General features: G+C 44.2%; 1 protein-coding gene across 1 annotated transcript in view; it reads left to right on the forward strand.

Annotated features, from left to right (window-relative positions):
- LOC139395936 (regulator of G-protein signaling 7-like) overlaps nt 1–20814 on the forward strand; it is a gene marked incomplete at its 5' end in the record, with an annotated part of 53293 nt that extends 32479 nt beyond the window's left edge. The window contains 7 exons of the mRNA XM_071143243.1: nt 248–309; nt 1634–1744; nt 5035–5160; nt 12225–12411; nt 16368–16457; nt 19108–19144; nt 20712–20814. Coding sequence (XP_070999344.1) covers nt 248–309; nt 1634–1744; nt 5035–5160; nt 12225–12411; nt 16368–16457; nt 19108–19128 — 597 coding nt within the window. The remainder of the gene's footprint in view (nt 1–247; nt 310–1633; nt 1745–5034; nt 5161–12224; nt 12412–16367; nt 16458–19107; nt 19145–20711) is intronic.
- Nucleotides 20815–21120: the final 306 nt, after the last annotated feature.

Genomic DNA, 21120 nt, shown 5'->3' on the forward strand with positions numbered 1-21120 from the left:
TTATCTTGACTATATCATGTTATCTGACATATTGATCGTTAGCTAGACTATTGTGTTATCTGACATTTTGATCGTTAGCTTGACTATTGTGTTATCTGACATATTGATCGTTAGCTTGACTCTATCATGTTATCTGACATATTGATCGTTAGCTTGACTCTATTGTGTTATCTGACATATTGATTGTTATCTTGACTGGTTATCTGACAGAGCAGCATGCCTTCACATTGGCACCTTCTCCTTTCAGATTCAACACTGGCAAGCCCAACTAGACAGGCATCGGTTAAACATGTCCAAAGTGGCAGAAAGGTAGGCTGTTTCCTTGTAATGCAACACACACACACACACACACACACACACACACACACACACACACACAGAGACACACACACACACACACACACACACATACACACACACACACACACAGACACAGACACAGACACACACACACACACACACACAGACACACACACACACACACACACACAGAGAGAGACACACACACACACACACACAGACACAGACACAGACACAGACACAGACGACACAGACACAGACACAGACACAGACACAGACACACACACACACACACAGACACAGACACAGACACACAGACACACAGACACAGACACACACACACACACACACACACACTGTCTGAAAACAGACTGGTAGTCAAGGCTGTTATTGGAGTACTGTCTGAAAACAGACTGGTAGTCAAGGCTGTTATTGGAGTACTGTCTGAAAACAGACTGGTAGTCAAGGCTGTTATTGGAGTAGTCAAGGCTGTTATTGGAGTAGTCAAGGCTGTTATTGGAGTAGTCAGGGCTGTTATTGGAGTACTGTCTGAAAACAGACTGGTAGACAAGGCTGTTATTGGAGTACTGTCTGAAAACAGACTGGTAGTCAGGGCTGTTATTGGAATACTGTCTGAAAACAGACTGGTAGTCAAGGCTGTTATTGGAGTAGTCAAGGCTGTTATTGGAGTAGTCAAGGCTGTTATTGGAGTAGTCAAGGCTGTTATTGGAGTAGTCAAGGCTGTTATTAGAGTAGTCAAGGCTGTTATTGGAATACTGTCTGAAAACAGACTGGTAGTCAGGGCTGTTATTGGAGTAGTCAAGGCTGTTATTGGAGTAGTCAGGGCTGTTATTGGAGTAAACAAGGCTGTTATTGGAGTAGACAAGGCTGTTATTGGAGTACGTATTGTCAGTGTGATTGGTGTGTGTATTGTCAGTGTGATTGGTGTACGTATTGTCAGTGTGATTGGTGTATGTATTGTCAGTGTGATTGGTGTATGTATTGTCAGTGATCAGTGTGATTGGTGTACGTATTGTCAGTGTGATTGGTGTACGTATTGTCAGTGTGATTGGTGTACGTATTGTCAGTGTGATTGGTGTACGTATTGTCAGTGTGATTGGTGTACGTATTGTCAGTGTGATTGGTGTACGTATTGTCAGTGTGATTGGTGTACGTATTGTCAGTGTGATTGGTGTACGTATTGTCAGTCAGCAGTGTGATTGGTGTATTTATTGTCAGTGATCAGTGTGATTGGTGTACATATTGTCAGTGAGCAGTGTGATTGGTGTACATATTGTCAGTGAGCAGTGTGATTGGTGTACTCCCTATGCAGCTTGCTGAGCTACACAGAGCAGTATGTGGAGTATGACCCCTTCTTCACCTCCCCGGAGACCTCCAACCCCTGGATCTCTGATGACATCACCATCTGGGAACTGGAGACCAGGTGGGTTCACCCTCAGTCTGTCCTTCTCTCTCTCTGTCAGAGTTACTGGAGACCAGGTGGGTTCACCCTCAGTCTGTCCTTCTCTCTCTCTCTCTCTCTCTCTCTCTCTGTATGTCAGAGTTACTGGAGACCAGGTGGGTTCACCCTCAGTCTGTCCTTCTCTCTCTCTGGCAGAGTTACTGGAGACCAGGTGGGTTCACCCTCAGTCTGTCCTTCTCTCTCTCTCTCTCTGTCTGTCAGAGTTACTGGAGACCAGGTGGGATCACCCTCAGTCTGTCCTTCTCTCTCTGTGTCAGAGTTACTGGAGACCAGGTGGGTTCACCGTCAGTCTGTCCTTCTCTCTCTGTCAGAGTTACTGGAGACCAGGTGGGTTCACCCTCAGTCTGTCCTTCTCTCTCTCTCTCTGTCAGAGTTACTGGAGACCAGGTGGGTTCACCCTCAGTCTGTCCTTCTCTCTCTCTGTCAGAGTTACTGGAGACCAGGTAGGTTCACCCTCAGTCTGTCCTTCTCTCTCTCTGTCAGAGTTACTGGAGACCAGGTGGGTTCACCCTCAGTCTGTCCTTCTCTCTCTCTGTCAGAGTTACTGGAGACCAGGTGGTTTTACCCTCAGTCTGTCCTTCTCTCTCTCTCTCTCTGTCAGAGTTACTGGAGACCAGGTGGGTTCACCCTCAGTCTGTCCTTCTCTCTCTCTCTCTCTGTCAGAGTTACTGGAGACCAGGTGGGTTCACCCTCAGTCTGTCCTTCTCTCTCTCTGTCAGAGTTACTGGAGACCAGGTGGGTTCACCCTCAGTCTGTCCTTCTCTCTCTCTGTCAGAGTTACTGGAGACCAGGTGGGTTCACCCTCAGTCTGTCCTTCTCTCTCTCTGTCAGAGTTACTGCAGACCAGGTTGGTTCACCCTCAGTCTGTCCTTCTCTCTCTCAATTCAATTCAATTCAAGGGCTTTATTGGCATGGGAAACATGTGTTAACTTTGCCAAAGCAAGAGAGGTAGATAAAATATAAAGTGAAATAAACAATAAAAATTAACAGTAAACATTACACATACAGAAGTTTCAAAACAATAAAGACATTACAAATGTCATATTATATATACAGTGTTTTAACAATGTACAAATGGTGAAGGACACAAGATAAAATAAATAAATATGGGTTGTATTTACAATGGTGTTTGTTCTTCACTGGTTGCCCTTTTCTCGTGGCAACAGGTCACAAATCTTGCTGCTGTGATGGCACACTGTGGAATTTCACCCAATAGATATGGGAGTTTTTCAAAATTGGATTTGTTTTCGAATTCTTTGTGTATCTGTGTAATCTGAGGGAAATATGTTTCTCTAATATGGTCATACATTGGGCAGGAGGTTAGGAATTGCAGCTCAGTTTCCACCTCATTTTGTGGACAGTGTGCACAGGTGGGTTCACCCTCAGTCTGTCAGAGTGAGTGAGTGAGTGAGTGAGTGAGTGAGTGAGTGAGTGAGTGAGTGAGTCTCTCTCTCTCTCTCTCTCTCTCTCTATCTATCTCTCTCTCTCTCACTCTCACTCTCACTCTCACTGGAGACTAGGTGGGTTTAACCTCAGTCTATCCTTCTCTCTCTTGGTCAGAGTTACAATAACAAATGTGTGTCTTCCCAAACCAACGTGGACATTGTGGTTGTCACTGATTCTGAGAAGAGGCCCAGCAGTCTGTGTTGTTATTAAGTAGTGAGTGGCTGTCCAGGCTAGGGAGGGTACTGAGAAGAGGCCCAGCAGTCAGTACAGTCTGTGTTGTTATTAAGTAGTGAGTGGCTAGCCAAGCTAGGGAAGGTATTGAGAAGAGGCCCAGCAGTCTGTGTTGTTATTAAGTAGTGGGTGGCTGGCCAGGCTAGGGAAGGTACTGAGAAGAGGCCCAGCAGTCAGTACAGTCTGTGTTGTTATTAAGTAGTGAGTGGCTAGCCAGGCTAGGGAAGGTACTGAGAAGAGGCCCAGCAGTCAGTACAGTCTGTGTTGTTATTAAGTAGTGAGTGGCTGGCCAGGCTAGGGAAGGTACTGAGAAGAGGCCCAGCAGTCAGGACGGTCTGTGTTGTTATTAAGTAGTGAGTGGCTGGCCAGGTTAGGGAAGGTACTGAGAAGAGGCCCAGCAGTCAGGACGGTCTGTGTTGTTATTAAGTAGTGAGTGGCTGGCCAGGCTAGGGAAGGTACTGAGAAGAGGCCCAGCAGTCTGTGTTGTTATTAAGTAGTGAGTGGCTAGCCAGGCTAGGGAAGGTACTGAGAAGAGGCCCAGCAGTCTGTGTTGTTATTAAGTAGTGAGTGGCTAGCCAGGCTAGGGAAGGTACTGAGAAGAGGCCCAGCAGTCTGTGTTGTTATTAAGTAGTGAGTGGCTGGCCAGGCTAGGGAAGGTACTGAGAAGAGGCCCAGCAGTCAGGACGGTCTGTGTTGTTATTAAGTAGTGAGTGGCTGGCCAGGCTAGGGAAGGTACTGAGAAGTGGCCCAGCAGTCAGGACGGTCTGTGTTGTTATTAAGTAGTGAGTGGCTGGCCAGGCTAGGGAAGGTACTGAGAAGAGGCCCAGCAGTCTGTGTTGTTATTAAGTAGTGAGTGGCTGGCCAGGCTAGGGAAGGTACTGAGAAGAGGCCCAGCAGTCAGTACAGTCTGTGTTGTTATTAAGTAGTGAGTGGCTGGCCAGGCTAGGGAAGGTACTGAGAAGTGGCCCAGCAGTCAGGACGGTCTGTGTTGTATTCAATGAATAAACAACCTTTCAAATATCTTATTTGAGTGTAGAGCCTCTCGCATCACAAGTTGTTTCATGAACCAATCTCTCTCTATGGTAAGGAGCCTGTAGTGGGGCGGCAGCATAGCCTAGTGGTTAGAGCGTTGGGCCAGTGACCAGCAGGTAGCCTAGTGGTTAGAGCGTTGGGCCAGTGACCAGCAGGTAGCCTAGTGGTTAGAGCGTTGGGCCAGTGACCAGCAGGTAGCCTAGTGGTTAGAGTGTTGGGCCAGTAACCAGCAGGTAGCCTAGTGGTTAGAGCGTTGGGCCAGTGACCAGCAGGTAGCCTAGTGGTTAGAGCGTTGGGCCAGTGACCAGCAGGTAGCCTAGTGGTTAGAGCGTTGGGCCAGTAACCAGCAGGTAGCCTAGTGGTTAGAGTGTTAGACTAGTAATCAAAAGGTTGCAAGATCGAATCCCCGAGCTGACAAGGTCAAATCTGTCGTCTGCCACTGAACAAGGCAGTTAACCCACTGTTCCTAGGCCGTCATTGAAAATAAGAATGTGTTCTTAACTTAAATAAAGGTCAAATTAAAAAAATATCTGTCTCTGTAGTAAGGAGCCGGGCCAGCTGAGAGTGAAGAGGTGGGGCTTTGGGATTAACGAGGTGTTGAAGGATCCTGTTGGGAGAGAACAGTTCCTCAAGTTCCTGGAGTCAGAGTTCAGCTCAGAGAACCTCAGGTATGTCTACTGTTCTTTACTCTGTATTATACTCTACTCTAGTACTCTACGGTACTTTACTGTACTCTAGTAGTCTAGTACTCTACTCTAGTACTCTAGTCTAGTATAGTACTCTACTATGGAATATAAACACGTGTTTCAACTGGCCTGTAGTAGAATTTAATTTGCTCTCTGGCTCCCTCTGCTTGACATAATTCCCAATGCTGCTACAGGACTGTAGACATACTGGAAGAGCTTCCTGTCAGATTACTGTAGTTTGGAGCGTATAGATGTAGACATACTGGAAGAGCTTCCTGTCAGATTACTGTAGTTTGGAGCGTATAGATGTTGACATGCTGGAAGAGCTTCCTGTCAGATTACTGTAGTTTGGAGCGTATAGATGTAGACATACTGGAAGAGCTTCCTGTCAGATTACTGTAGTTTGGAGAGTATAGATGTTGACATGCTGGAATAGCTTCCTGTCAGATTACTGTAGTTTGGAGCGTATAGATGTAGACATGCTGGAAAAGCTTCCCGTCAGATTACTGTAGTTTGGAGCGTATAGATGTTGACATGCGGGAAGAGCTTCCCGTCAGATTACTGTAGTTTGGAGCGTATAGATGTTGACATGCTGGAAGAGCTTCCCGTCAGATTACTGTAGTTTGGAGCGTATAGATGTTGACATGCTGGAAGAGCTTCCCGTCAGATTACTGTAGTTTGGAGCGTATAGATGTTGACATGCTGGAAGAGCTTCCTGTCAGATTACTGTAGTTTGGAGCGTATAGATGTTGACATGCTGGAAGAGCTTCCTGTCAGATTGCTGTAGTTTGGAGCGTATAGATGTTGACATGCTGGAAGAGCTTCCCGTCAGATTACTGTAGTTTGGAGCGTATAGATGTTGACATGCTGGAAGAGCTTCCTGTCAGATTACTGTAGTTTGGAGCGTGAACTGTGATGCAGATATATCTGATTTATACTTTCACTAATATTCAATCAGTACTCAACCAGCAGAGCTGGTGTTTTGGCGTTGTGGAGAGGTGGATCTGTGATGGAGTTGTCAAATCGGTGAGCAGCTGCTCGTGTGGTCATTGTCACTAAGCCGCTTCCATCCCACTCCTGTAAGAAATACAGACGGAGAAAGCGTAGGCTCTATATAAAAGTAATGACTCAAATTGAAAATCATTCAAAGGAAATAATGAGGATTTCTATCAGTCTAATCCAGGTGTAGATTACATCTCACATTCCAGTGTTCAAACTTGTAAACGAGGCAGGGTTTTATCTTAATGCTACGCCGTGCAGCCAATGGCAACGTCCGCTTTAGGTATAATGCCACGAGTCGCTTGTGGATTGGACAGCTCTAACACGGTTTCACAGCCATCACCGCCAAAACAACGGCTAGGTAGGTGTCGGCTTGTTCGTAAGGAAAGTGGCTGAGGGAACCATGTCGGTACACAAAGCTACCTTTCCACATACCTCCTGTCCCTACTTGTGTCCTGAACAGGACCCCGTTCAATTTATATTTGTATTTACTTGACAATGTTATTATACGGAATAGGTCACCTGTAACGTCACAATTTCGCTTCTCACTTCCAGTGAACATATTTAACATTCCTTTATCTGTCTGTGGTTCTGTTGTTTAACATTCCTTTATCTGTCTGTGGTTCTGTTGGTGTGTTTAACATTCCTTTATCTGTCTGTGGTTCTGTTGTTTAACATTCCTTTATCTGTCTGTGGTTCTGTTGTTTAACATTCCTTTATATGTCTGTGGTTCTGTTGTTTAACATTCCTTTATCTGTCTGTGGTTCTGTTGTTTAACATTCCTTTATATGTCTGTGGTTCTGTTGTTTAACATTCCTTTATCTGTCTGTGGTTCTGTTGTTTAACATTCCTTTATCTGTCTGTGGTTCTGTTGTTTAACATTCCTTTATCTGTCTGTGGTTCTGTTGTTTAACATTCCTTTATCTGTCTGTGGTTCTGTTGTTTAACATTCCTTTATCTGTCTGTGGTTCTGTTGGTGTGTTTAACATTCCTTTATCTGTCTGTGGTTCTGTTGTTTAACATTCCTTTATCTGTCTGTGGTTCTGTTGATGTGTTTAACATTCCTTTATCTGTCTGTGGTTCTGTTGATGTGTTAAACATTCCTTTATCTGTCTGTGGTTCTGTTGATGCGTTTAACATTCCTGTATCTGTCTGTGGTTCTGTTGTTTAACATTCCTTTATCTGTCTGTGGTTCTGTTGATGTGTTAAACATTCCTTTATCTGTCTGTGGTCCAGGTTCTGTTGATGTGTTAAACATTCCTTTATCTGTCTGTGGTTCTGTTGTTTAACCTTCCTTTATCTGTCTGTGGTTCTGTTGGTGTGTTAAACCTTCCTTTATCTGTCTGTGGTTCTGTTGTTTAACATTCCTTTATCTGTCTGTGGTTCTGTTGTTGTGTTTAACATTCCTTTAAATGTCTGTGGTTCTGTTGTGTTTAACATTCCTTTATCTGTCTGTGGTTCTATTGATGTGTTAAACATTCCTTTATATGTCTGTGGTTCTGTTGATGTGTTAAACATTCCTTTATCTGTCTGTGGTTCTGTTGTGTTTAACGTTCCTTCATCTGTCTGTGGTTCTGTTGATGTGTTAAACATTCCTTTATATGTCTGTGGTTCTGTTGATGTGTTAAACATTTCTGTATCTGTCTGTGGTTCTGTTGTGTTTAACATTCCTTTATCTGTCTGTGGTTCTGTTGGTGTGTTAAACATTCCTTTATCTGTCTGTGGTCCAGATTCTGTTGATGTGTTTAACATTCCTTTATCTGTCTGTGGTCCAGGTTCTGTTGATGTGTTTAACATTCCTTTATATGTCTGTGGTTCTGTTGATGTGTTAAACATTCCTTTATATGTCTGTGGTTCTGTTGATGTGTTAAACATTTCTGTATCTGTCTGTGGTTCTGTTGTGTTTAACATTCCTTTATCTGTCTGTTGTTCTGTTGGTGTGTTAAACATTCCTTTATCTGTCTGTGGTCCAGATTCTGTTGATGTGTTTAACATTCCTTTATCTGTCTGTGGTCCAGGTTCTGTTGATGTGTTTAACATTCCTTTATCTGTCTGTGGTTCTGTTGATGTGTTTAACATTCCTTTATCTGTCTGTGGTCCAGGTTCTGTTTATGTGTTTAACATTCCTTTATCTGTCTGTGGTCCAGATTCTGTTGATGTGTTAAACCTTCCTTTATCTGTCTGTGGTTCTGTTGTGTTTAACATTCCTTTATCTGTCTGTGGTTCTGTTGATGTGTTAAACATTCCTTTATCTGTCTGTGGTTCTGTTGATGTGTTTAACATTCCTTTATCTGTCTGTGGTTCTGTTGATGTGTTTAACATTCCTTTATCTGTCTGTGGTCCAGGTTCTGTTGATGTGTTTAACATTCATTTATCTGTCTGTGGTCCAGATTCTGTTGATGTGTTAAACCTTCCTTTATCTGTCTGTGGTTCTGTTGACGTGTTTAACATTCCTTTATCTGTCTGTGGTTCTGTTGTTTAACATTCCTTTATCTGTCTGTGGTTCTGTTGATGTGTTAAACATTCCTTTATCTGTCTGTGGTCCAGGTTCTGTTGATGTGTTAAACATTCCTTTATCTGTCTGTGGTTCTGTTGTTTAACCTTCCTTTATCTGTCTGTGGTTCTGTTGGTGTGTTAAACCTTCCTTTATCTGTCTGTGGTTCTGTTGTTTAACATTCCTTTATCTGTCTGTGGTTCTGTTGTTGTGTTTAACATTCCTTTAAATGTCTGTGGTCCAGGTTCTGTTGATGTGTTTAACATTCCTTTATCTGTCTGTGGTTCTGTTGTGTTTAACATTCCTTTATCTGTCTGTGGTTCTGTTGATGTGTTAAACATTCCTTTATATGTCTGTGGTTCTGTTGATGTGTTAAACATTCCTTTATCTGTCTGTGGTTCTGTTGTGTTTAACATTCCTTTATCTGTCTTTGGTTCTGTTGATGTGTTAAACATTCCTTTATATGTCTGTGGTTCTGTTGATGTGTTAAACATTTCTGTATCTGTCTGTGGTTCTGTTGTGTTTAACATTCCTTTATCTGTCTGTGGTTCTGTTGGTGTGTTAAACATTCCTTTATCTGTCTGTGGTCCAGATTCTGTTGATGTGTTTAACATTCCTTTATCTGTCTGTGGTCCAGGTTCTGTTGATGTGTTTAACATTCCTTTATCTGTCTGTGGTTCTGTTGATGTGTTTAACACTCCTTTATCTGTCTGTAGTCCAGGTTCTGTTGATGTGTTTAACATTCCTTTATCTGTCTGTGGTCCAGATTCTGTTGATGTGTTAAACCTTCCTTTATCTGTCTGTGGTTCTGTTGTGTTTAACATTCCTTTATCTGTCTGTGGTTCTGTTGATGTGTTAAACATTCCTTTATCTGTCTGTGGTTCTGTTGATGTGTTTAACATTCCTTTATCTGTCTGTGGTCCAGGTTCTGTTGATGTGTTTAACATTCCTTTATCTATCTGTGGTTCTGTTGATGTGTTTAACATTCCTTTATCTGTCTGTGGTCCAGGTTCTGTTGATGTGTTTAACATTAATTTATCTGTCTGTGGTCCAGATACTGTTGATGTGTTAAACCTTCCTTTATCTGTCTGTGGTTCTGTTGTGTTTAACATTCCTTTATCTGTCTGTGGTTCTGCTGATGTGTTAAACATTCCTTTATCTGTCTGTGGTTCTGTTGGTGTGTTAAACCTTCCTTTATCTGTCTGTGGTTCTGTTGTTTAACATTCCTTTATCTGTCTGTGGTTCTGTTGTTGTGTTTAACATTCCTTTAAATGTCTGTGGTCCAGGTTCTGTTGATGTGTTTAACATTCCTTTATCTGTCTGTGGTTCTGTTGATGTGTTAAACATTCCTTTATATGTCTGTGGTTCTGTTGATGTGTTAAACATTTCTGTATCTGTCTGTGGTTCTGTTGTGTTTAACATTCCTTTATCTGTCTGTGGTTCTGTTGGTGTGTTAAACATTCCTTTATCTGTCTGTGGTCCAGATTCTGTTGATGTGTTTAACATTCCTTTATCTGTCTGTGGTCCAGGTTCTGTTGATGTGTTTAACATTCCTTTATCTGTCTGTGGTTCTGTTGATGTGTTTAACACTCCTTTATCTGTCTGTAGTCCAGGTTCTGTTGATGTGTTTAACATTCCTTTATCTGTCTGTGGTCCAGATTCTGTTGATGTGTTAAACCTTCCTTTATCTGTCTGTGGTTCTGTTGTGTTTAACATTCCTTTATCTGTCTGTGGTTCTGTTGATGTGTTAAACATTCCTTTATCTGTCTGTGGTTCTGTTGATGTGTTTAACATTCCTTTTATGTCTGTCTGTGGTTCTGTTGATGTGTTTAACATTCCTTTATCTATCTGATGTGTTAAACATTCCTTTATCTGTCTGTGTTCTGTTGATGTGTTTAACATTCCTTTATATGTCTGTGGTCCAGGTTCTGTTGATGTGTTTAACATTCCTTTATCTGTCTGTGGTCCAGGTTCTGTTGATGTGTTAAATTCCCTTCCCGTGAATTTATCTGTCTGTGGTTCTGTTGATGTGTCCGTTAACATTCCTTTATCTGTCTGTGGTTCTGTTGTGTTTAACATTCCTTTATCTGTCTGTGGTTCTGTTGATGTGTTAAACATTCCTTTATATGTCTGTGGTTCTGTTGATGTGTTAAACATTTCTGTATCTGTCTGTGGTTCTGTTGTGTTTAACATTCCTTTATCTGTCTGTGGTTCTGTTGGTGTGTTAAACATTCCTTTATCTGTCTGTGGTCCAGATTCTGTTGATGTGTTTAACATTCCTTTATCTGTCTGTGGTCCAGGTTCTGTTGATGTGTTTAACATTCCTTTATCTGTCTGGTTCTGTTGATGTGTTTAACACTCCTTTATCTGTCTGTAGTCCAGGTTCTGTTGATGTGTTTAACATTCCTTTATCTGTCTGTGGTCCAGATTCTGTTGATGTGTTAAACCTTCCTTTATCTGTCTGTGGTTCTGTTGTGTTTAACATTCCTTTATCTGTCTGTGGTTCTGTTGATGTGTTAAACATTCCTTTATCTGTCTGTGGTTCTGTTGATGTGTTTAACATTCCTTTATATGTCTGTGGTCCAGGTTCTGTTGATGTGTTTAACATTCCTTTATCTATCTGTGGTTCTGTTGATGTGTTTAACATTCCTTTATCTGTCTGTGGTCCAGGTTCTGTTGATGTGTTTAACATGAATTTATCTGTCTGTGGTCCAGATTCTGTTGATGTGTTAAACCTTCCGTTATCTGTCTGTGGTTCTGTTGTGTTTAACATTCCTTTATCTGTCTGTGGTTCTGCTGATGTGTTAAACATTCCTTTATCTGTCTGTGGTTCTGTTGATGTGTTAAACATTCCTTTATCTGTCTGTGGTTCTGTTGATGTGTTAAACCTCCCTTTATCTGTCTGTGGTTCTGTTGTTTAACATTCCTTTATCTGTCTGTGGTTCTTTTGTTGTGTTTAACATTCCTTTATCTGTCTGTGGTTCTGTTGATGTTTAACATTCCTTTATTTGTCTGTGGTTCTGTTGATGTGTTAAACATTCCTTTATCTGTCTGTGGTTCTGTTGTGTTTAACATTCCTTTATCTGTCTGTGGTTCTGTTAATGTGTTAAACATTCCTTTATCTGTCTGTGGTCCAGATTCTGTTGATGTGTTTAACATTCCTTTATCTGTCTGTGGTTGTGTTGATGTGTTAAACATTCCTTTATCTGTCTGTGGTCCAGATTCTGTTGATGTGTTTAACATTCCTTTATCTGCCTGTGGTTCTGTTGATGCGTTTAACATTCCTTTATCTGTCTGTGGTCCAGGTTCTGTTGATGTGTTTAACATTCCTTTATCTGTCTGTGGTCCAGGTTCTGTTGATGTGTTAAACCTTCCTTTATCTGTCTGTGGTTCTGTTGGTGTGTTAAACCTTCCGTTATCTGTCTGTGGTTCTGTTGGTGTGTTAAACCTTCCTTTATCTTTCCAGGTTCTGTTGTGTTTAACATTTCTGTATCTGTCTGTGGTCCAGGTTCTGTTGATGTGTTAAACCTTCCTTTATCTGTCTGTGGTCCAGGTTCTGGCTGGCGGTTCAGGAGGTGAAGAAGAGGCCGATTCGGGAGGTCCCTACAAGAGTCCAGGAGATCTGGCAGGAGTTCTTGGCCCCAGGGGCCCCCAGTGCCATTAACGTTGACTCCAAGAGCTATGACAAGACCACACAGAATATCAAGGACCCCGGACGATACGCCTTCGAGGACGCACAGGTCTGCGAGGAGTCAGGAAGTAGTGTTTTGAATGGGGAGAGTAATACTGCAGCTGAATAGGAACAATGTTCTGTTTAATTACTTCTTTGTGACACTCCGGCCCTGTTTATACCTGGCGCTAACATGCGTCCTTTGTCCTTTCTTGTCCACATTCTGATTTTGCCCACATTTTTAGACAGGTGTTAGAATGGAGTGGGGTTATTGGTGGGTTGGTACACAGTAAGGTTGGAATGGAGTGGGGTTATTGGTGGGTTGGTACACAGTAAGGTTAGAATGGAGTGGGGTTATTGGTGGGTTAGAATGGAGTGGGGTTATTGGTGGGTTGGTACACAGTAAGGTTGGAATGGAGTGGGGTTATTGATGAGTTGGTACACAGTAAGGTTAGAATGGAGTGGGTTTATTTGTGGGTTGGTTTACAGTAAGGTTGGAATGGAGTGTGGTTATTGGTGGGTTGGTACACAGTAAGGTTGGTATGGAGTGGGGTTATTGGTGGGTTGGTTTACAGTAAGGTTGGAATGGAGTGGGGTTATTGGTGGGTTGGTACACAGTAAGGTTGGTATGGAGTGGGGTTATTGGTGGGTTGGTACACAATAAGCTTAGAATGGAGTGGGGTTATTGGTGGGTTGGTACACAGTAAGGTTAGAATGGAGTGGGGTTATTGGTGGGGTGGTACACAGTAAGGTTAGAATCGAGTAGGGTTATTGGTGGGTTGGTTTACAGTAAGGTTTGAATGGAGTGGGGTTATTGGTGGATTGGTTTACAGTAAGGTTAGAATGGAGTGGGGTTATTGGTGGGTTAGAATGGAGTGGGGTTATTGGTGGGTTGGTACACAGTAAGGTTGGTATGGAGTGGGGTTATTGGTGGGTTGGTTTACAGTAAGGTTGGAATGGAGTGGGGTTATTGGTGGGTTGGTACACAGTAAGGTTAGAATGGAGTGGGGTTATTGGTGGGTTGGTTTACAGTAAGGTTAGAATGGAGTAGGGTTATTGGTGGGTTGGTTCACAGTAAGGTTAGAATGGAGTGGGGTTATTGGTGGGTTGGAATGGAGTGTGGTTATTGGTGGGTTGGAACACAGTAAGGTTGAAATGGAGTGGGGTTATTGGTGGGTTGGAATGGAGTGGGGTTATTGGTGGGTTGGTTCACAGTAAGGTTAGAATGGAGTGGGGTTGTCAGTGGGTTGGTACACAGTAAGGTTAGAATGGAGTGGGGTTATTGGTGGGTTGGAATGGAGTGTGGTTATTGGTGAGTTGGAACACAGTAAGGTTGGAATGGAGTGGGGTTATTGGTGGGTTAGAATGGAGTGGGGTTATTGGTGGGTTGGAATGGAGTGTGGTTATTGGTGGGTTGGTACACAGTAAGGTTAGAATGGAGTGGGGTTATTGGTGGGTTGGTACACAGTAAGGTTAGAATGGAGTGGGGTTATTGGTGGGTTGGTACACAGTAAGGTTAGAATGGAGTAGGGTTATTGGGGGGTTGGTTCACAGGAAGGTTAGAATGGAGTGGGGTTATTGGTGGGTTAGAATGGAGTGGGGTTATTGGTGGGTTGGTACACAGTAAGGTTAGAATGGAGTGGGGTTATTGGTGGGTTGGTACACAGTAAGGTTAGAATGGAGTAGGGTTATTGGGGGGTTGGTTCACAGGAAGGTTAGAATGGAGTAGGGTTATTGGTGGGTTGGTTCACAGTAAGGTTGGAATGGAGTGGGGTTATTGGTGGGTTGGTATACAGTAAGGTTGGAATGGAGTGGGGTTATTGGTGGGTTAGAATGGAGTGGGGTTATTGGTGGGTTGGTACACAGTAAGGTTAGAATGGAGTGGGGTTATTGGTGGGTTGGTACACAGTAAGGTTGGAATGGAGTGGGGTTATTGATGAGTTAGTACACAGTAAGGTTAGAATGGAGTGGGGTTATTGGTGGGTTAGAATGGAGTGGGGTTATTGGTGGGTTGGTACACAGTAAGGTTGGAATGGAGTGGGGTTATTGATGAGTTGGTACACAGTAAGGTTAGAATGGAGTGGGTTTATTTGTGGGTTGGTTTACAGTAAGGTTGGAATGGAGTGGGGTTATTGGTGGGTTGGTACACAGTAAGGTTGGTATGGAGTGGGGTTATTGGTGGGTTGGTACACAATAAGCTTAGAATGGAGTGGGGTTATTGGTGGGTTGGTAAACAGTAAGGTTAGAATGGAGTGGGGTTATTGGTGGGGTGGTACACAGTAAGGTTAGAATGGAGTGGGGTTATTGGTGGGTTGGAATGGAGTGGGGTTATTGGTGGGTTGGTTCACAGTAAGGTTGGAATGGAGTAGGGTTATTGGTGGGTTGGTTTACAGTAAGGTTAGAATGGAGTAGGGTTATTGGTGGGTTGGTTCACAGTAAGGTTAGAATGGAGTGGGGTTATTGGTGGGTTGGAATGGAGTGTGTTTATTGGTGGGTTGGAACACAGTAAGGTTGAAATGGAGTGGGGTTATTGGTGGGTTGGAATGGAGTGTGTTTATTGGTGGGTTGGAACACAGTAAGGTTGAAATTTAGTGGGGTTATTGGTGGGTTGGTTCACAGTAAGGTTAGAATGGAGTGGGGTTGTCAGTGGGTTGGTACACAGTAAGTTTAGAATGGAGTGGGGTTATTGGTGGGTTGGAATGGAGTGTGGTTATTGGTGAGTTGGAACACAGTAAGGTTGGAATGGAGTGGGGTTATTGGTGGGTTAGAATGGAGTGGGGTTATTGGTGGGTTGGAATGGAGTGTGGTTATTGGTGGGTTGGTACACAGTAAGGTTAGAATGGAGTGGGGTTATTGGTGGGTTGGTACACAGTAAGGTTAGAATGGAGTGGGGTTATTGGTGGGTTGGTACACAGTAAGGTTAGAATGGAGTAGGGTTATTGGGGGGTTGGTTCACAGGAAGGTTAGAATGGAGTAGGGTTATTGGTGGGTTGGTTCACAGTAAGGTTGGAATGGAGTGGGGTTATTGGTGGGTTGGTTTACAGTAAGGTTAGAATGGAGTGGGGTTATTGGTGGGTTAGAATGGAGTGGGGTTATTGGTGGGTTGGTTTACAGTAAGGTTGGAATGGAGTGGGGTTATTGGTGGGTTGGTACACAGTAAGGTTGGAATGGAGTGGGGTTATTGGTGGGTTGGTACACAGTAAGGATGGTATGGAGTGGGGTTATTGGTGGGTTGGTTCACAGTAAGGTTAGAATGGAGTGGGGTTATTGGTGGGTTGGAATGGAGTGGGGTTATTGGTGGGTTGGTACACAGTAAGGTTAGAATGGAGTGGGGTTATTGGTGGGTTAGAATGGAGTGGGGTTATTGGTGGGTTGGTTCACAGTAAGGTTGGTATGGAGTGAGGTTATTGGTGGGTTGGTACACAGTAAGGTTGGTATGGAGTGGGGTTATTGGTGGGTTGGTACACAGTAAGGTTAGAATGGAGTGGGGTTATTGGTGGGTTGGTACACAGTAAGGTTAGAATGGAGTGGGGTTATTGGTGGGTTGGTACACAGTAATGTTGGTATGGAGTGGGGTTATTGGTGGGTTGGTTCACAGTAAGGTTAGAATGGAGTGGGGTTATTGGTGGGTTGGTACACAGTAAGGTTAGAATGGAGTGGGGTTATTGGTGGGTTGGTACACAGTAAGGTTAGAATGGAGTGTGGTTATTGGTGGGTTGGAACACAGTAAGGTTGGAATGGAGTGGGGTTATTGGTGGGTTGGTTCACAGTAAGGTTAGAATGGAGTGTGGTTATTGGTGGGTTGGAACACAGTAAGGTTGGAATGGAGTGGGGTTATTGGTGGGTTAGAATGGAGTGGGGTTATTGGTGGGTTAGAATGGAGTGTGGTTATTGGTGGGTTGGAACACAGTAAGGTTGGAATGGAGTGTGGTTATTGGTGGGTCTGTACACAGTAAGGTTAGAATGGAGTGGGGTTATTGGTGGGTCTCTACACAGTAAGATTGGAATGTACCTTCTCTGTTTCAGGAGCACATCTACAAGCTGATGAAGAGTGATTCCTACAGCCGCTTCCTCCGCTCTACTTTCTACCAGGAGCTGCTACAGGCCAAGAAGAAGGTAAACAACTGGCTGAGGAGGCCGGACGTCTGACTCTGGGTCACAGCTGTATCTGTGGAGGATTACAGCAGCTCGGGACGGGCGGATGGATGAGAGGTTCAATACAGAGCAGAGGAATTACACTCCAAATCAATTTATGAAAACATCAGTCAAATATCAAATCACAAGACAATATAATCTCATTGTATTGGCAGCAGAGCCAGCAGGACAGGGTGATCAGGAAGCTCAACTATGGTGTTGACAGTCCAGCACCTATCACTATGAATGTCTTCCCTACAGTGTCTATCATACTTCAGCTTTCTTGTCGGGGCTGAAACACTCTGGTAAACACTGTAAGTGGTGTAGGGGCTGAAACACTCTGGTAAACAGGGTAAGTGGTGTAGGGGCTGAAACACTGGTAAACAGGGTAAGTGGTGTAGGGGCTGAAACACTCTGGTAAACACTGTAAGTGGTGTAGGGGCTGAAACACTCTGGTAAACAAGGTAAGTGGTGTAGGGGCTGAAACACTGGTAAACCGGGTAAGTGGTGTAGGGTCTGAAACACTCTGGTAAACACTGTAAGTGGTGTAGGGGCTGAAACACTCTGGTAAACAGGGTAAGTGGTGTAGGGGCTGAAACACTGGTAAACAGGGTAAGTGGTGTAGGGGCTGAAACACTGGTAAACAGGGTAAGTGGTGTAGGGGCTGAAACACTCTGGTAAACACTGTAAGTGGTGTAGGGGCTGAAACACTCTGGTAAACACTGTAAGTGGTGTAGGGGCTGAAACACTCTGGTAAACAGGGTAAGTGGTGTAGGGGCTGAAACACTGGTAAACCGGGTAAGTGGTGTAGGGGCTGAAACACTCTGGTAAACACTGTAAGTGGTGTAGGGGCTGAAACACTCTGGTAAACAGGGTAAGTGGTGTAGGGGCTGAAACACTGGTAAACAGGGTAAGTGGTGTAGGGGCTGAAACACTGGTAAACAGGGTAAGTGGTGTAGGGGCTGAAACACTGGTAAACAGGGTAAGTGGTGTAGGGGCTGAAAAAGCGAAGTGATGCGTGTACAGATGACTCTACTAGGTCTGTATCCTTACCACACTGACTCACAGCAGTCTGGTCCATCGTTACCACACTGACTCACAGCAGTCTGGTGCATCGTTACCACACTGACTCACAGCAGTCTGGTCCATCGTTCGTTACCACACTGACTCACAGCAGTCTGGTCCATCGTTACCACACTGACTCACAGCAGTCTGGTGCGTCGTTACCACAGTGACTCACAGCAGTCTGGTCCATCGTTACCACACTGACTCACAGCAGTCTGGTGCATCGTTACCACACCGACTCACAGCAGTCTTGTGCATCGTTACCACACCGACTCACAGCAGTCTGGTCCATCGTTACCACACTGACTCACAGCAGTCTGGTCCATCGTTACCACACTGACTCACAGCAGTCTGGTGCATCGTTACCACACTGACTCACAGCAGTCTGGTCCATCGTTACCACACTGACTCAAAGCAGTCTGGTCCATTGTTATCACACTGACTCACAGCAGTCTGGTCCATCGTTACCACACTGACTCACAGCAGTCTGGTCCATCGTTACCACACTGACTCACAGCAGTCTGGTGCATCGTTACCACACTGACTCACAGCAGTCTGGTCCATCGTTACCACACTGACTCAAAGCAGTCTGGTCCATTGTTATCACACTGACTCACAGCAGTCTGGTCCATCGTTACCACACTGACTCACAGCAGTCTGGTCCATCGTTACCACACTGACTCACAGCAGTCTGGTGCATCGTTACCACACTGACTCACAGCAGTCTGGTCCATCGTTACCACACTGACTCACAGCAGTCTGGTGCATCGTTACCACACTGACTCACAGCAGTCTGGTCCATCGTTACCACACTGACTCAAAGCAGTCTGGTCCATTGTTATCACACTGACTCACAGCAGTCTGGTCCATCGTTACCACACTGACTCACAGCAGTCTGGTCCATCGTTACCACACTGACTCACAGCAGTCTGGTGCATCGTTACCACACTGACTCACAGCAGTCTGGTCCATCGTTACCACACTGACTCACAGCAGTCTGGTCCATCGTTACCACACTGACTCACAGCAGTCTGGTCCATCGTTACCACACTGACTCACAGCAGTCTGGTGCATCGTTACCACACTGACTCACAGCAGTCTGGTCCATCGTTACCACACTGACTCACAGCAGTCTGGTCCATCGTTACCACACCGACTCACAGCAGTCTGGTCCATCGTTACCACACTGACTCACAGCAGTCTGGTCCATCGTTACCACACTGACTCACAGCAGTCTGGTGCATCGTTACCACACTGACTCACAGCAGTCTGGTCCATCGTTACCACACTGACTCACAGCAGTCTGGTCCATTGTGTCAATGATCCCATTCAAAAATATTTTCCCTCCGCATATCACAATGATCTTGAAACCCTCCTTTGTGGTTTACAATTTTGAACATTGTCCTTCATAAAAAATGAAATATCTGCTGAGTCGACTGCAATGTAAGATTTGAGACTTGTCCACATGATGAGTAGATATAGATATAGTATATATGTACAGATATATGCACAGAGATGGTGATATGCAGGCTGTGGTTAATTTATCCCATTTTATTTTTGTCCACAGAAAAGTAAGAACTTATTCTGAGGAACTCCACTTCCAGGTAAAGATGATTATAACCGTAACCCCTGACCTTTAACCCTTCACCTTACATACACCTAACCCCTGACCTTTAACCCCTAACTCTACATACACCTAATCCCAGCTTCATGTCCACTCCCCAGCCCCACCCTAACCTCAGCTTCATGTCTGCTCCACCTTAACCCCTAACCTCTAACCCCAGCTTCATGTCCACTCCCCAGCTCCACCCTAACCCCTAACCCCAGCTTCATGTCCACTCTCCAGCTCTACCCTAACCCCTAACCTCAGCTTCATGTCCACTCCCCAGTTCAACCCTAACCCCTAACCTCAGCTTCATGTCCACTCCCCAGCTCTACCCTAACCCCAGCTTCATGTCCACTCCCCAGATCCACCCTAACCCCTAACCCCTAACCCCAGCTTCATGTCCACTCCCCAGTTCTACTCTAACCCCTAACCCCAGCTTCATGTCCACTCCCCCAGTTCTACTCTAACCCCTAACCCCAGCTTCATGTCCACTCCCCAGTTCTACTCTAACCTCTAACCTCTAACCCCAGCTTCATGTCCACTCCCCAGTTCTACTCTAACCTCTAACCCCAGCTTCATGTCCACTCCCCAGATCCACCCTAACCCCTAACCTCTAACCCCAGCTTCATGTCCACTCCCCAGCTCCACCCTAACCCCTAACCTCTAACCCCAGCTTCATGTCCCTAAAACACTATGCTATACAAAGTGTGTCCTATTTAGTGCTTAACTTGTAACTCAAATGTGACAGATCGAGGGCTTGATCCAATCAGATCTGAGACAACAGAATAGCAGTGCTGTTGTTTTAAGTTAGGCCATGTCGGAGGTTTCACTGTGTTGGAGCTGTGAAGATCCCGGCTGTTATACCTAACGCGGATGCTTCTAGTCGTATCAGTATAAATCCTATGCAGCCTTGTTACAAGACTGGAATGTGTTCTAAGCTACACCTCCATTGTGCTGATAGAAATCCTTATTATATTAGTTGAGGGATTTTCAAATTATGACCTTCGTTATTTTCTATAAAAAAAAAAAAAACTTTCTCCTTCGTTCTCTCTAACACGATAGTGGGACAGGTGTGGCTCCGTGACAACGATCACAACAGCAGCTCACCGACGTGACTTCGGCTCCAACACAGTGGCACCAACACAGTGGCTCCAACACAGTGGCTCCAACACAGTGGCTCCAACACAGTGGCTCCAACACAGTGGCTCCAACACAGTGGCTCCAACACAGTACCCACCTATAAGCCAATGAGGAAACAGCTGCTATGTGGGCATCTGGTATCGCTGGGTTATAAAGTTAGATCTGATTGAATCCAGGCCTTAGGGATCTATGTTATATGTATCGCTGAAGCATTACAGATCACATTGATAGAACATTTTAAAGGTAACCTCTGATTGAGGGGACATGTGAAGCGTTTACAGTGAAATGAGCTAACGCAGAAACATTGAAGGTACATTTCAATTGGGTTGGGTAACAATGAACTTCACGATACTTAATTGAATAGACTCCTTATTGAATCTAGGCCTTAGTATCAATCCTCTGTCTATTTGTCTCCTTTTTTTTAGGTCAAATCATTTAGATGGAATCACCCTGGAACAATGTAATGTTTTAGCCTTGAGGAGAGAGAGGAGAGAAGACCAGATCATTTGTACATTAATGTAATGTTTTAGGGAGAGAGAGGAGAGGACCAGATCATTTGTACATTAATGTAATGTTTTAGGGAGAGAGAGGAGAGAGGACCAGATCATTTGTACATTAATGTAATGTTTTAGGGAGAGAGAGGAGAGAGGACCAGATCATTTGTACATTAATGTAATGTTTTAGCCTTGAGGAGAGAGAGGAGAGAAGACCAGATCATTTGTACATTAATGTAATGTTTTAGGGAGAGAGAGGAGAGAGGACCAGATCATTTGTACATTAATGTAATGTTTTAGGGAGAGAGAGGAGAGAGGACCAGATCATTTGTACATTAAT

This window comes from Oncorhynchus clarkii, unplaced genomic scaffold (genome assembly GCF_045791955.1).
Source record: "Oncorhynchus clarkii lewisi isolate Uvic-CL-2024 unplaced genomic scaffold, UVic_Ocla_1.0 unplaced_contig_196_pilon_pilon, whole genome shotgun sequence".
NCBI lineage: Eukaryota > Metazoa > Chordata > Actinopteri > Salmoniformes > Salmonidae > Oncorhynchus > Oncorhynchus clarkii.